The sequence below is a fragment of the Myotis brandtii genome, unplaced genomic scaffold (assembly GCF_000412655.1).
Source record: "Myotis brandtii unplaced genomic scaffold, ASM41265v1 scaffold412, whole genome shotgun sequence".
NCBI classification, from domain to species: domain Eukaryota; kingdom Metazoa; phylum Chordata; class Mammalia; order Chiroptera; family Vespertilionidae; genus Myotis; species Myotis brandtii.
The window spans coordinates 2,759,064-2,775,621 of record NW_005365832.1 but is presented as its reverse complement, the minus strand read 5'-3'; the positions used below and the strand labels follow the sequence as shown (position 1 = coordinate 2,775,621).

The 16,558-nt window shown below is 45.4% G+C and overlaps 1 protein-coding gene across 1 annotated transcript in view; it reads right to left on the bottom strand.

Moving 5' to 3' along the window:
* The window catches only part of SPATS2L (spermatogenesis associated, serine-rich 2-like), a 128,315-nt gene that overhangs the window by 24,234 nt on the left and 87,523 nt on the right, over nucleotides 1-16,558 (bottom strand). The window contains exons 6-7 of the mRNA XM_014545579.1: nucleotides 10,127-10,333; nucleotides 8,407-8,542 (exon numbers count right to left, since the gene is read on the bottom strand). Of these exons, the coding sequence (XP_014401065.1) occupies nucleotides 8,407-8,542; nucleotides 10,127-10,333 (343 nt within the window). The remainder of the gene's footprint in view (nucleotides 1-8,406; nucleotides 8,543-10,126; nucleotides 10,334-16,558) is intronic.

Here is a 16,558-nt window from a genome sequence, read left to right as displayed (position 1 = left end):
ATCAGCTGCCTCCTGCACACTCCCCACTGGGGATGTGCCCACAACCAAGGTACATGCCCTTGACCGGAATCGAACCTGGGGCCCTTCAGTCTGCAGGCTGACACTCTATCCACTGAGCCAAACCGGTCAGGGCGAACATGTGACTTTTGTTAGAGTCCACTGGCCTACTGAGAACCAAAGATTTACAGTCACTGGAAAAATAACATAACATACTTACAAGGAATTTTATTAGAGTAACTCTGGGTGTTTTATATATTCTTTTATATAAGTTGCTGCTGTCCTGGCTACAAATTGCCCAAAACAATGCCTTGGTCTCACTCTGTACCCATCTAATAAACAGAAATAAGCTCCAAGGTCCATTCAGAAATTGTGAAATTATAATGTATTTTGTATTTATACTAACATATAAGAACAAATTTGTCTTATTTTCCAGTGACAATGGATTATACTATAAAATTAAAAAAGACACAAATAATACATACTCTGGGATTGTGAAGATAGAACAATTTGCTTAATTCCCTTTCATATTCCCATTCTATAATGAAACTAACAATTCTTATTCAAGGAGCATGTTACCCAGCTGGTTTGATCGGTAGCCTTCATGTGCTGAAAAGGTTCAGAAACCTTTTCAGATTTCAAGCTGAAATTAGAGCCAACCGCGTGCTCTCCAGCTCTGGGGGGTAGGGGCGGGGGGCTATTATTCTGCAAGGAAGGCTGCGCTGAACGGGAAGCGACTTCCCGGGCTAAGTGTGCAGCCGGCATAACGTCTGGCGGTAATCACACGCGAGGCTCAGCAAGGCTCTTACTACGAGGTGCTATTCAGGCTGGTTTCCTGGGGACGAGGCCGAGACTGAAAAGGCTGGTTCCGGAGTTTTTTGTATTTATCAACCTGCTCTTCCCGCCTGCTGAGTGATTCACTGAGCCCTGGCAGTGCCCTGGGGAAACATCCATCCCAGAGAAAAACCTCGGGGAGGAAAGGAAATAGGAAAAGAGAAGCTTTCACCTCCCAGAAGCGAGCGCCACCTATTTAGAGCGACACATTCACACACGAGGCAAGATTTGAAATGCACGGCACCTCAGGGGCTCGCCTCGTCGCAAAGTCACAGGCACCTTGAGCTCCTGTGTGGCGTGACTTACCCTTCCCACAGCTTCGGCCTGGCCTGGAGCCCGCTTCTGTTTATGGGACGAGTGCAGAGCGAGGCAATGGAGCTATTTGGGGCAATTTGTCAGGGAGGACAGCAACAAAAAACCGGGCAAACAGCCCTCCTGAGGCATAAATATATTTATTAGCCTCTTCTGCTACTGCCTCTTGATATCCTTTGCAGGAGTATGTTCAGGTCCATCTGGTGCGTTCTTCTAAGATGCGGGCAAATCGCGAATCCTGGGTGTGGGGGGGCGGGGGGAGGCACGGGCCTGGACAGTTTCCGTTGCGCAGTACTTGGTACAGGTCGCGGCAGGTGTGCACTTAGGAAGGTCATTATATGAGAGGGAAAGTCTGGTTTATACAGGTTTTGATCAATGGGAAGATTGTATTCATGTTCAGAGCAAAAGGACATAGAGACTTTTCATTCAATGTCTTCAAAAAATTCCATAAAAATATAATGTAAACACTTGATTTTGTCTCCATCACATGCTTGGTTTAAGGTGCTGGCAAAATGTAGCAATCATGTCACACACTGCGATGTCAAATTATTACATAACAATCCACGTGGCTAAAAGTTCCCTAACCTCAGCCCTTCTGCTGTAATCCACGACCAACACCCCTTGTTGAATAGGGCAGAGAAAAGCATTACTTTCCTGCAGGACACACACCAGTCTGATACTGGTGGGGACACTAGGATTACTTATATTTCAGTCACATCGTTTTATATCTTTAAAAAAAATTTTTTAAAATTGATTTCAGAGAGAGAAAGGGAGGGAGAGAGTGAGATAGAAACATCAATGATGAGAGAGAATCATTGATTGGCTGCCTCCTGCACACCCCCTACTGGGGACTGAGCCCTGACTGGGCATTGAACAGTGACCTCCTGGCTCATAGGTCGATCCTCAACCACTGAGCCACAGCAGCAGGGCTTAGCCACATGGTTTTAAAATGGAGTCTCTACTCATTATCCCTGCTCCTGTCAACACTCGCCACGTTTGTCTGTTGTCACAGCGTCTTCTCTGTGACACAGATCTGTTTCACCCAATACTCATTTCCTCTCCATTTATCTATCGAAGTACATACAGCGCCACAATTCAATGACTCTCCTAATGAAGGGAGGCTAATTAAACGGAGAGCAAGTATGTGTTCAACCACCACTGAAGCATAAGATATACAGAAAGGCCTGTTTTCATTCACGCTGGGGAGCACGAGGGCTGGCACACCTGAGGATGCCACTGTGGCCGGCGTGAGTGGCTGGACAGACGCCACGCGTGCCCAGGTGCACTGAGCAACACTGCGGCCTGGCCGAGGCCGAAGGGAAAGAACCACCCCTGGAGAGAAGCACTCGCTGCTGAATTCATTGTCACAGGCCTCAGATCCTTCCCCTAATCCCCGGCCCCACTGCGCTGTGTGGTCTTATTGCAAAATGAGAAAAAGACTCCGGTCGAGACAGAACGGCTGATGAAAGTGACTGCCCCTCATTAGCTACCAGCGTCCGTTCTTAACATCTCCATTTTTTCCTAAGGACTGAGTTGAATTCTATAATAAAAAATAGACCCAAAAGCAAAGCCCTCAATTTTCTCCACTTCAATACAATTGGTTTTCTGGTCTTAAGACGACAAAAATGTAATTTGACCTTTAAAATGCGCAGCTAGAAGGTTTACATTTCAGGCAATATGGAAAATAAAATTCCTCCCTCACTGATCGGAGAAGACAAGGTGCCGTGGTTATGTTGTTTGGGCGTGTGAATGACTGGAGAGGACCTTTCCCCTCCCCTGTCTCCAGCGGTGCCCCGGGAGGGCAGCTGGGGGAGGGGCGGGCAGAGACTCAGGGGTGTGCAAAGGGAGTAACCTCCGCCTCCAGGCCTCCAGCTACGGCAGAACCTGCAGCAGGGCGGGCCGAGGAGAAGGTGCCAGAAGACACAGCCCTCTCACTTTTCTAGAATATCTACAGCATGCGTCACCTCTACCTCCTAGATGCCAATGGTGACAACCCAAAGTACTCCCAGTCATGCTGTCTCCTGGGAAGAATCCATCCCGCGGAGAACACTGCTTGGCCCCAGACATACTGGTCCCTTTGCCGGCCTCTCAGCCCGAGTTTCAGCCACAGATGCACAAAAGAATCACCTGGAGCTCTCAAACACACACACACCGACGTCTGGGTCCACTTCAGACCAGTGACTCAGCGTCCTGGAGCCAAGGATGACCACAGAGCTCCAGGAGTTCTTAAGTATAGCGCACACACAGGCTCTGGTGTGGAGAGAAGTCCATATTAATTTATAGGCACCATCTTCCAGTCGCTGTTAAGTTAGTCACAAAGAGAGAAAAGAAAAACCCTCAGGGCACAGAAAACCCAGGCTGGGCTTCCAGCCCTGAGTGGAGAGCCAGGCATTCTCCAAGCAGCAGCTAGGAGTTTGCGGGATGTTGGGGGGGAGGGGGGGGAGACAACCAACGAGGAAAGTCGTTCCCAGGCTGTGTCCACCAAGGGTTTGACAGTATTTGGGGACCAGGAGCAGGGCCTGGGAATGCGGGTCAGAGGGCTGCAGAGCTTGTCCCCTTGGGGTGGGGGGCCTTCCCAAGCTCCCAGCCCAGAAAGAGGACAAACAGTTGGGTGTCACAGTGGTGACACCAGTCTGCCGACCACCAGGGCAGGCTGTGTGTGTTTGCTGGGCTCCGGCCAGGGCTCCCCGGCAGATGAGGCGTGAGGGAGGCCGAAAAAGATGGATGTAGCTCAATATGGCCTTTCCTGCAGCCCGAAGTTCTCATGCTCAGAGTTATTCGTTTGCTTGGTGGTGAGCCTCAGCAGATTTGGTTAACATTTGTTAACATGCAAATATGTCACTTTGAGGGGCGACACCTGGGCACTGAAAGGATGAAGTTATCAGTGACTCAAAAATGAGAGTTAAGGGTGAAAAAGAAAAGAGAAGGGGAACAGGCCCCATGGGAGTTCCTGCCCTGGAGTGCTTGGTGTGGGGCGAGGAGCCCTGGCCTGCAGGGGCAGCGGGAGGTCGCCCCCCCGCCCCCCGCCCGACCTCGCTGAGGGAGGAAACTCCAAGATGGGGAGAAGGGGGAGTGGGCAGGGCCCAGGGCCAGGGGAGTGGAGACTCGGATCCACTTCCACTTCTCGTTGAGCAGACCTGGTGCTGCTTCAGGAAAAAGCCAACGTGCGTACAGAGGGCGTTCTGCCCCTGTGCACAGAAGGCCTGTTGCGACGACCCCTTCCTATCTGAGCCCGAGGCAGCCCAAGCTGTGGCCCCTCCAGCTCCCACTCTCCACCCTTCCCCACCCAGCACACACTCCACCCCTTGCTGTTAATCAGACGTCTACAGCTCTGCCTTGGAATGCTGCCTCCCCCAGCACACGGCGGTGATCAGCATCGCTCTCCTTCCTCGGTGCTTTGTGAATTCAGTGTTTTATTGCTCATTTTAAGCCTTTGCCATCCACGGCTCTGCCTTGGAATGCTGCCTCCCCCAGCACACGGCAGTGATCAGCATCGCTCTCCTTCCTCGGTGCTTTGTGTATTCAGTGTTTTATTGCTCATTTTAAGCCTTCGCCATCCACATGGACATACACACACACACACACACACACACACACACACACAGATTTGCCACGAGAAACTGGACTCATTCGCACACAGAGCGATTAAATCTGGCAGCTATAATTCCGAAGAATGAATATTTTCCAGTTGTGGTAGGGGGCCCAGCGTACAGACAAGAAACCAGCTGTTTCATGTTAGTTCCTGATGGGACTTCTCACACAGAGGCTCCTGCTGCAACATTCACTTCCTGTCTAGAGGAGTTGTGAGAGCTCTAGGCATCCCTGTTCCCCTCTCACGTCCCCAGTTCCTCCTGGGGGAGTAGCAGTGATCCGTGCAAGGTCCCTATGCAACTGTGTCCGGATTCAAGGCCAACTCTGATATCAGAATCCAGCAACTCAATGGCTTTCTCCCCTGACGGTATTGAGTGAGGTATTGTTCACAAGCAGACTGGGAAAGATAAGCATTGAGTCCATTTGACTCAGCTGTGTGGTCACTTGGTCCTGAGCATGTGCCGACAGTGGCTTCTCCCAGCCTCACAACATCACCTTTCCCGTGGCTTCCAGCAGAATTCGGGGGGATTTAGTCAGGCAGGATGCACCCCTGAAGCTGGCACTTTGGTAACAAAGTGAATGTCTAGAATTTGTTTCTAAACTAGACACAGAGCCGCTGAGAGCCGTGGCGAGCACAGGGGCTGGCTCCACGTCCCTCATGCACCAGGTGAGCTGCCGTCTGTCTCAGAAACTTTCCAGAACCCTCCAGAGGACTTGCCCCACAGAAATCCCGAGGTTTCGATTGTGTTAAACGAATGGGGCCGCATTCAAATTTCTCGCTCGTGCCTATTGTTCATGATTTCATCACCAACAGGAAAGCTTAATTTTTAAAAAACACTTAAACTGCCTTCTTCAGTCCTGTGACCTGCTATTTTTTCAAAAGCACCACAATCCCTAAAATCCATCCCTCAGGAAAGAAGAGGCAGGCTTCGTTCAGGCACATCACCGCGGCGGCTGGGCTGAGGCTGGGCTGGACCAGAGCCAACATCTCTCCATTTGGCAGAAATGCATGAAAGTGGTTGATTAAAAACCACTTTGGTTTTACTTTAACATTTACGTTATGTTTGGGGATCGTTTTTTTAAAGGTTAGATCAGAAAATAAGTGGGCGTTTACTCACCCTCTAGCACCAGCATACAGAAAATGGTTGGTCTACATTCCTTCCTCTCCAGTTTGGAGGAAAAGTGCTGTTTTGTCCCGTAGGTGACTTTTAAACGGCAGCACTGCTTGGCGGAGCTCACTCAGAAGGGAGCCCCCACCCCCCCAGTTTAAAACACAATGTGAGTTACAAGCAGAGAAAAGATATACAACTTCCCCTGGCGCTGACTTTCCTGGCCCCAAGCTTTTAGCTCGTGAGGCGCGAAACACTCCAAGAATCTCAAGATGTTATAAATCTCAAGATGTCCCGTGACCCGTGTGATGTTCATTTTACTAAGGAAATAAAGTAAAACAATAAAAATAAAAGTACGCCGAGCAGCTGGAGGAGAGAGGTAATTCGAGGTCATTGCTACACTTTGTCAATTAGTGTGTGAGTCACTCAGAGGGAAGGTATAACAGGAGCCTCAGAGGGAGAGTTTACTCTAAAATGCCGCACAAAAGGAGAAGACAGAGGGTTTCTCTGAGCAGCCGGCTAATGCCCCCAGACAGCGGAGGGCCAGCTCCGAGTCTGAGCCCCAGCCTGCGCCCCCCGCCCCCCGCCCCTGGGCCACTCGGCCCACAGCCTTTCTGCATCCCCTCCAGCTGCTTCATGCCACAACACCGAGATGTTACAGCCCATAAAGCTTACAAGGCTTACTAGCTGGCCCTTCACAGATAAAGTTTGCTGACTTGGGCTCGAGAGAACAGGCCTGGAGGTTGAGTGCGCTTTAAATATCGGGGTAACTTAAGGATAGATTGGAAAATGTAAGAGCCAACAATAATAAGCATAACATCTTTCACTTGAGGGCCCCTATCTTCTCTAATGGTTTCAAGCATATTCTTGGAGTTTGCCTAGAACAAGTAGGTTATAATCTGATCAAACAGAGCAGTGGTCCTTGAGGCTCCAGATGCCGAGACTGGGGGAAGGGAAAGGGTTCCTCATTGAAGGACAATCCAAGGGCGTGGGTGTCTTTGAAGGGTTCTTATACTAGTACTAGAGGCCCGATGCATGAAGTTTGTGCAAGAGTAGGCCTTCCTTCCCCTGGCTGCCGGCAGGCACCCAGGACCTGGGCTTCCCTCTGGCCCTGGCTCCGTCTGGAAGGATGTCCGTAATGACGTCTGGTCTAATTAACATATTACTCTTTATTATTATAGATTCTCTTGGGATCTTGTATTATATGTAGCCGCCGGCAGGCACCCAGGACCTGGGCTTCCCTCTGGCCCCGGCTCCATCTGGAAGGATGTCTGTAATGACGTCTGGTCTAATTAACATATAACCCTTTTATTATTATAGATTCCCTTGGGATCTTGTATTATATGTAGCTGATGGTTCAAAATTCAAGGATTTATTAGGTTAGTGTTAAGTGTAATCCTTAGTTTTACACAACTCAACCGTTAGCTAAAAAGCACATCAGAGGCCAAAAAAGGACTTGGAATAGAAAAAATATGCAGAAGATATGACCAGAAGCTGCTCCATGGAGAGATCATGCCTGAGAAGGAAGCCAAGCATAAGCAGAACCAGGAGATTGTGGGAGAGGCAGAGGGAGGAGAAGAGGGAGGGAGGGGTACAGACAGAAACAACATGATTTGGGCTTAGAACCAAATTTGCCTAAAGCAGTGGTCGGCAAACTGCGGCTCTCGAGCCACATGCGGCTCTTTGGCCCCTTGAGTGTGGCTCTTCCACAAAATACCACGTGCGGGTGCGCACGTACAGTGCGATTGAAACTTCGTGGCCCATGCGCAGAAGTCGGTATTTTGTGGAAGAGCCACACTCAAGGGGCCAAAGAGCCGCATGTGGCTCGCGAGCTGCAGTTTGCCGACCACTGGCCTAAGGGAATCTCCTGGTGTTTTCATGTACATTGGCCAATAAATTCTATTTGTCTTTAACTAGTGTGACTTGGGTTTCTGTCACTCAAAACTGAAAGGGTTCTGGCTGATCCACTGAGAACATTTCCTTCCTGATAAAAACCCAACCTTTCCTAACAGATACTTCCTTCCAACTGTAGACACGAGCAACGGTGCAGGACTCAAAGCAGTGTCTCCCATCAAACCAGCTGCAGAGCCAGGCAGGGCCAACCCCACACGGTGCCCCATTTAATTCCAGTCTCAGGGACCCCAGGATGGGCCTCTCACTATGTTTGCATAGGATGCTTCCGAGTTTTGTTAAGAGAGTTGTCCTTTTATAAGGACGAGGCTGGAAAAGACTTTTCTTAGCAGCATGCGTGCTACTGGCTTTCCAGAGATTTGTCAAAAATGCCATTGGTTGAGGTTTTGTTCTTTGTTGTGCTCTACCTCATCCACGCACTTTTGGGCCAACCTCAAACGCCAATGAATTAGGTGCCTCAGGTTTCTTTTTATTCAAACACGTTCTCTTCTTTTCATTCCCAAGATACATGCCTCTGCCTGCAGGGCTTAAAAAAAAGAAACCTGCTGAAGAGTTGCCCTGCGCTGTTTATATATTAGATAAACAGCGTTCTCCTTCCGGGGCTTTACCTATAGAAACAGCCCTGGGTGCAGATTCCCGGCCGCTGACTCACCAGTTGTGCAGCTCAGCAAAGGCGGCCTTGATCTTCTTCACCGAGCTGTCCACCTCCTCCTTGATCATGACGCGGTACCTGGTTAGAGACACGGTGCAGCGTTGCAAGTCCTTCACCGACTTCTCAATATTTGGGCCTAAAATGAATGTCAAGAAAAAAAATGTTTGTTTTTTTAATTTGAGCACTTTATCTTTGTGAGCTGAACAATAACAACAGAATCGAACTAATGTACCACCAACACCACCCCCCACCAACGAAAAGATATTTTTTGTTTTTGTTTTTCAATGGAAAAAAAAATAAAAAAGTTCTTCGAAGAGGTTGTTTGTAACCTGGGGATTTAAAAACCGAGAGCGGGTGGTGTGTAGGGAGACTGCTGAGATTCCACTAGTGGGTCCTCTGACTGGGCCATTCTGGGCACACGTGTCTCCGTACCACCAACACCACCCCCCACCAACGAAAAGATATTTTTTGTTTTTGTTTTTCAATGGAAAAAAAAATAAAAAAGTTCTTCGAAGAGGTTGTTTGTAACCTGGGGATTTAAAAACCGAGAGCGGGTGGTGTGTAGGGAGACTGCTGAGATTCTACTAGTGGGTCCTCTGACTGGGCCATTCTGGGCACACATGTCTGCTCTTCGGAAATGTCCTGATCATGTATGTTCCATTACACATGGCAGTTTCTTGGAGTGGGATGTGTCTAGAGCAGTGGTTCTCAACCTTCCTAAGGCCTCGACCCTTTAATACAGTTCCTCATGTTGTGGTGACCCCCAATTTCATTGTTACAAATTGAACATAATTGAAGCATAGTGATTAATCACAAAAACAATATGTAATTATATATGTGTTTTCCTATGGTCTTAGGCGACCCCTGTGAAAGGGTCGTTCCACCCCCAAAGGGGTTGCGACCCACAGGTTGAGAACCGCTGGTCTAGAGACTGTCTGTGCCGCTGTCGGGTTCCGATTCTCACTGTGAACACCGCTCCGCGCTCTGCGCGGCTACGCCTGCGGGCTTTTCAGGAGGAAACGAAGTCTTAGAGGTTGGGAGAGGTACAAACAGCGAGAGAGGCCAGAGCAGCAGTGCCAGGCACGCTGGCCCGGGCCCCATCAGTGTGGGCCAGGCCTGTAATTACAGCAGCACTTAAGCGGCTCCGTGGGTGCCAATCTTGCCCGATTTCCTGAAACCGTCACCAGGGCTGACAGATAGTGCAAAACAAACCGGCAAATTGTACGTATCCCAACAAGGGCATGTTTCTTGGAAGAAAGCAATCTCCCTCAAGAAAAGTGAGAAAGCACATCAAACCAAAGCCAAGGAAATCAGATATAACTGAGGCTGCATGAGAAGAATATTATTTAATCTTCTGGGAGTCAGAAGGAAGTGATTTAGCCCCTTTCATTTTGAATACCAGTTAAGTGTGAAGGATCTGGCACTAACATTTGCTTCATGAGACAGCAGGGTAGAAAGTATCTGCAAATTTATCCATAACCACAAAGAGAGGAATGGTCTCAGGGAGGCAGAGAAGAGGGATGTAATTCCATTTACGCCCTTCGACTGACATGGGCGGAATCACATCTGCCTCGCAGTGTGTGTGTGTCACAGAAAGAAACGCAATTTCAGGTGCATCTCCCTTCCACGAAGCAGCATCTTTGGGACCGCCCTGTCACCCTGGCACTTTTCTCTGTGTGTCAAAGACGTTGAATCATTGGTGCAAAAGAAACCACTTTACCTCTTTTCTTTGCCAGCTCATCTGGCTTTATTTCAAGATGAGCTGCGGGGGCATTGGAATTAACAGGAGAAGTTTTGGCATGAGGCTTGCTTGGGTTACAAGGCTGCTCAGCTGACCACTGCAGGCCATCTGACCTCTCGGGTGTTCCGGGTATAGGTTTGGGGTTCCCATCTAAGGACAGTTTCTGTTGCAGTGGTCTGTTGCCTTCTGTAAGAAAACACCAAATAATGACTGTGGCGGGATCAACTGGAAACATGGATGATAAGGTGATGGGGGGGAGGCCACGATTTATTTTTGGTTTGTTTCCATGCGGACAATAATGCCTTTCATTGCAAACAGTCAAGAGACTGTTTTAGCAGAGTCCCCAGAAGGTTAGAGAATATACTAGAAATAGAAAGAACGTTGTACTTGGAGTCAGAAGCCGCGGGGGGCGTGTTGGCTCTGGTAATTACTCGCAGGGTGACCCTGGGCAGCCACTTACCATCTCTGAGCCTTCGTTTCCTCACCCAGAGAAGTTATGAGGAGGCTCCCATGGATCCATGAGAAGAGCAGGTGGTTGTTTGTTTGTTTTTCTCATTCAGTAAAGGCTTAGATGTCTCTGAGTTATGATTTCATATCGAGGCTATAAAATGCAGTCCTCCTATCTCTAAGAGCTACATCAATGTCTCATGGTATTTTATTCTGAATGAATGAAGGCGGGAGAGTGATTGGAGAGAGGGCAAGAATGAAGTGACAACAGGTATTACAATCATTTCATCTAATTTACGGGGGGATTAAATCAGGAAACATCATCATAATATCTCAACTATATTTAAAAGCCAGGGCGTCCGATGCTCTCTGGAGCTCTGATAGTTGCTGCCATAAATTAGCAGCACGTTGCTTTCGGCATCTTTTAAAGGCAGGCTCCCATTTAGTTATTGCTGGAGTGAATTAAACGGCACCTTAGTGGCCTGAAAAGGAAATGGATCACCCTTAACATCTTACAACCAGAGGGAGCTCTGGGGGTGGAAAAAGGGGGAGCCAGTGTGCTTTTGAAGGCCAGGTTCTTGGGGAGAGCTGGGTGTTGTGGGGAGAGTGCAGGTTGGGATCCCCGAGACCCATGTTCTGATCTTCCCTAGGGCCCGATGACCCTGTAGGAAGGACCTCACTTTTCTGGCCCACTAGGGTTCACACTCACACAGAAAACATCATCATCTCAACGAAGCCCAGCCCCCTTTCAGATAGTCACCCCGCCTACCTCCCTTCTCGACTCCCCCAGGGCCTCGTAAAAACTTAGCGTGCGATGTTTGAACACAATACTTACATGTCTGCCCTTGCCTTTGCCTTGAAGAGGCTGTGACTTCCTTGAAGGCAAATACTAAAATATGACACATTTTTGAAGCCCCAGGACTTGTGTCTGGCTCAATAGCTATCTGTAAAACTGTGACTGAATTAAATGATTTCATAGGAAAAAGAAAAAAAAAACCACCAAAAAATAAAAACCAAGTTTCCTGACACTGTCACAAACATTATAGAGGCAGCATCGGAAAGTGCAAAAGAACCTGATCTGGGTCCTGGTCCGCTTGGCTTTAGACATTAGCCCACTTATGAGACGTGTGAAGTTGAATCCATCATTCATAACTTCCATATCAAGAAAGCACAACATATGCTCGATGGGCTGAATAGTGAGTACTCTTTAAAATGTACCTAAAGGGTAATTACAGTTCACAAGGAAACGTGCAACAAAGCTAGTAAACATAGTAATTAAGTACTGAAGACAGCATTTCCTCCAGCAATGAAACATTTACTAGCATCCCCAGAAGATTAGAGGATGTACCAGAAATGGAAAGAAATTCGTACTTTAGAAGGACCTGGGTGGGTGTTTTGCTCTGGGAATCACTTGCAGGGTGACCCTGGGCAAGACACGGAATACCAATCAGGTAGTCGCCTGCAGTAGTTTTCTCACCCGGAAGGGTTCTGAGGGGCCGCAGTTACACTGAAGTGGAAGCTCACTGCAGGCAGTGCTTGTCACACTTGCGTGTTCATGAGAACCCCAGAGGTTCCGATTCAGCAGGGGCCCGGGATTCTACCCGCAGGTGATTCTGTTGGGGTGAAGATGGGAGGCACCACCCACCTGGAGGAAATCTGCTCTGAAAGATGAAAAACTAATTTTTTTTAAAAAAGCTAATTTTTTGATGAGCCTGTAACTGTTTTGTTAACACGGTGATTACGTACAGGCTGGTTCCAACTCCTTCCCTCTCTAAATCATAAAGAAGATTCAGCCTCAAAGAAATATTATAAATTGAGAACCTAATATATATCCTAGTGTGAATAGTATAGTAAACTAGTCTTGTTCTTAAAAATAAGGGGGTTTAGATGATAGCCTGATGGAAATAACAACTGAAGGGAAAAAATGATTCAGTTGAATGCAAAAGATTTTAAGCTGAAGACAAGCTTGCAAATGAGCACAGGCTCATTAACCTAGAGCTGAAAATACTATGTTTGTGTATCAGAGAACTGATATGTGGACAATGGCTCATTTCACCATCCACCCAACATACATTTATTGAGAAATTTGAGTAGCAGTATTTTTTTTTTTTGGAGGAGGGTCCTGGAAAACTGTCTCAGTATTGGTGGGATCACTGAACACTGGGAGGATCTGAAGTTCTCAGATACTCAGTACTACTGGAACATAGTACTGCTTGCACATTGGCTATACAGGTCTGTTTCCAAATGTAGTAATGAAGTTCTTTCAGATGAAAACTGGTAGAGACTTATTCAGCTATAATAGAATTAGGTGCATCTTGACCACAAATCCTGATATTTCTAACAATGAGGATAAATGGGAGTTCTCTCCTGGATGTAGAGGTTGTCCTCTAACATTACAGGCCAGAAGTAGCACCAATTCTCTGACTTTCTGGAATCTACTTGCAAATTTCAATAGACTGTAGCTGATTCAGAGCTGATTCATAATACTGTCTAATAAGGTAGCCACCAGCACAGGTGACTGTTGAACACATCAAATGTGGCTGGTCTGAACTGAGATGTGCTATTAAGTATAAACTACGCACTAAAACTTGAAGACTCAGTACAGAAAAATATCTTTGATAACTTAAAAAAACCGATCACATGTCAAAATGATAATATTTTGGGTATATTAAGTTAGACAAAATATGTTATCCAATTTAATTCACCAGTTTCTTTTTATTTTTTAAATGTAGATACTAGTATTTCTATTTTTTGTATTTGTCTTAAATTTTTCTAGATAGGCAATAATGACATCCGCAAATGAAGTTTGACTTCTTTCTTCCCAATCTTGCCCTGTTGGACTGGTTAAGAATGCTAGTACAATGTAGAATCATCATCCTTGCATTGATTTTGATCTTAGGGAAATTGCATTCAATATTTTATTATTAAGTATGATATTAGCTGTAGATTTTTCACGTTTATCAGTAAGTTCTCTTATATTTGTAATTTGCTGGGAGTTTTTATTTTGTCAAGTGATTTTATTTTGCTTCGAGATAATCCTTTTGTTCTCCTTTATTTTGATAATATAGTAAGACACATTGATTGGTTTTTAAATGTTAAGTCAATGTTACATCCTTGAGAAAAAGCACACTTGTTCATGATGTACTATAAATATAAATATAATAAATATAAATATAAAATCGTACTTCAATTTGCTAATATTTTGTTGAGAATTTGCTTCTTTATTCATGACCAATATCATTCTGTAATTTTGCTTGTAATGACTTTGCCAGGTTTTGATAAGGTTATGTTGGCCTCATTAAATGAGTTGAGAAGTATTCCATTCTTCTGGTTTCTCTCTTTTAAAAATCTTTTCTCTCTGTTCTTCAGTTTGGATAGCTTCTTTTGACCTGTCCTAAAGTTCACTGCTCCTTTCTTCTTCATTGTCTAAATTGCCGTCAAGTACATCTGATGACTTAAAAGATTTTTTTTTTCAGATATTGTACTTTAAAAAAAAACTTATCTTTATTGATTTCAGAGCAGAAGGGAGAGGGAGAAAGAGATAGAATCAATGAGAGTCATTGACTGGCTGCCTCCTGCATGCCCCCTACTGGGTATCAAGCTCACAACCTGAACATGTACCCTTGACCGGAAGCAAACCTGGGACCCTTCAGTCCGCAGGCCGACACTCTATCCACTGAGCCAAATCAGCCAGGGCCCGATATTGTACTTTTTAGTTCTAGGATTTCCATTTCAATATTCTTTCTCTCCTGAAAGTCTCCTTCTCTTCACCCTTTATATCCATCTCCTTTTTATTCTCTGTAATTTTTTTTTTGGCATATTTATAAAATTTGTCTGACTAAAATAGCTGGGTTATCTATGGATCTGCTTCTGTGATTAACTTTTCTCTTTATTATAAGTCAAATTTTCTTGCTTCTTCCCACATATAGTAATTTTTTTAAAAAATTATTTGGGATTTTTAGCAAGAGGAAGGAAGAGAGAGAAACATTGATGTGAGAGGAACATCAATTGGATGCTTCCGCATGCACCCTGACTGGGGATCAAACCCCCCACCTTCTGGTGTACGGGATGACACTCTAACCAGCTGAGCCACACCAGCCAGGGCCCATGAATAGTAATTTTTAAAACTGGGTATTGAACATTGTGGATGACACATTGAGAAATGTTGGATTTTGTTAGTTTCCTCAAGATAGTTTGATTTTGTTCTAATAGGTCATTACAATACTAGGTCATGTTCCATTCTCTTCCCCTGATTTTTTTTTTTTTGCCTTGAAGGTAAATATTAGGCATTTTATAGAACAAGCTGGAGTAGAAGAGATTGTATGGAGATAGTGGATTGTTTCTTAAAAAACCTTCAATTGCCCTGTTTTATACCTCTGCTCAAGCTGGCCCTCCATCCTATCTGCTGACCCTCAATCCAGAGCTTCTCCGTTTTCTGCTGGACAGTCATACTCCTCCCTGCCCAAGCTCCCTCATAATTCTGTGCTGTAGCTTCATTTGTCAATCCTCTTCCGTCTCCTTGTCCTCTTCTATTAACCCGGGCCCACCTTTCCTTTCTTCTTCACTATTGTAGATTTCTACATCCAAAAAGTCAGTGCAGTTTGTGACGAAGAAGATATAAATTCATGCTTTTATTTTCTTAAAAAAGTTATTGATATGCATTGCTGAATTATTTTCCAGTCAATTGGTACCCATTTACACTCAGCTGTACATGCATGCAATTGTTCTCAGAATTAGCTCTTCAATACTGAGGACTTTCCATTTTCTAGTTACTAAAACTTGTGTAATTTAATTTGTTCTTAACTTGATTTATTTTACACAGCAAAACGTAAATGGTGGCTGTTGTTTTTTGTTAACATCACCAAAGAAAACAAATATTCCTCTTGGGAGAAATATATGAACTTGGATTCAAAGATTTTCGTAATATATGTACAGCCATGTATGTGTTCAGATTTCAAAGTTTCTGTAAACACGTATGTTCTCTTTAGTTTTTACTTTCTAGTGAAAGCTTTATGTACTTCTAAGTAGACTGAAAGAAGTATACATAAAATTCGAATCTAACCTTAAGAAATGTATTGAATATAGAGTACTTCTAAAATAATTATTTTAACCAATTGTGTTAAAATGCTTTCATAGCCTCCCATACACATAATTTCAGCAAAGCACTTCATTTGATAATGTAGTATATAAATCAAACCACCCCACAAACAAGTGAAGAATCTAAGCCTTAAGGAAAATAGACCAGGAAGAACATCTGGGAAAATTGGACCCTAACGCCACCATGTGCTTTAAATGGGGCCTTAGAAATAAAAATGATCCTTGGCATTGCTTTTGGTAAGAAAACGTCTTGATCTGCCCTTTGTCCGACTTTGTACTTGGATGCAGGAAGAATCTTGATTGCATTATGTAAAAGATCTCAGTTGCGCTGTTATTAAAAATTCTGAAGCCCAGAAAAAAGTACTCCAAGGCTTAAAGAAGTCATTCTGTACTAAGTTTAAACCAAACTCCCAAACGCCTGAGCTATCTGCTGACGGGCAGCGCTGTCCCACTCGACGGCGCTATATTTACAGCCTGAATGATGATGCTCTGGGTGGTATTTTTCACGTAGGAAGTCACACTAACACCCCCCAGCCACCTGTATATCTCTTAAAGCTGACTCCACCTCCCAGAAAACAATTCTGCTGAAAACTTTTAAAAAGAGAGATCTTGAATGTCAAGGTGTTATAAAAAGATAAAACACCTGCTGTGCATGTTCACAGCCTGCTGCCCAGCTGGGCACTCGGGGCAGGCGGGATTGAGCCAGTTTCATTAATGGAAAGCTTGAGAAATGCTCCCCGCTAGCAGAATGGAGATTTCTTTTAGGCTTATACTTCGAAACCACTCAAGTAGACTCTCATTATACGGCTTTGTTATGACGACTTTCCCCCTACTTGTTCTTTCTTTCTTCCTTTCTTCCCTCCCTCC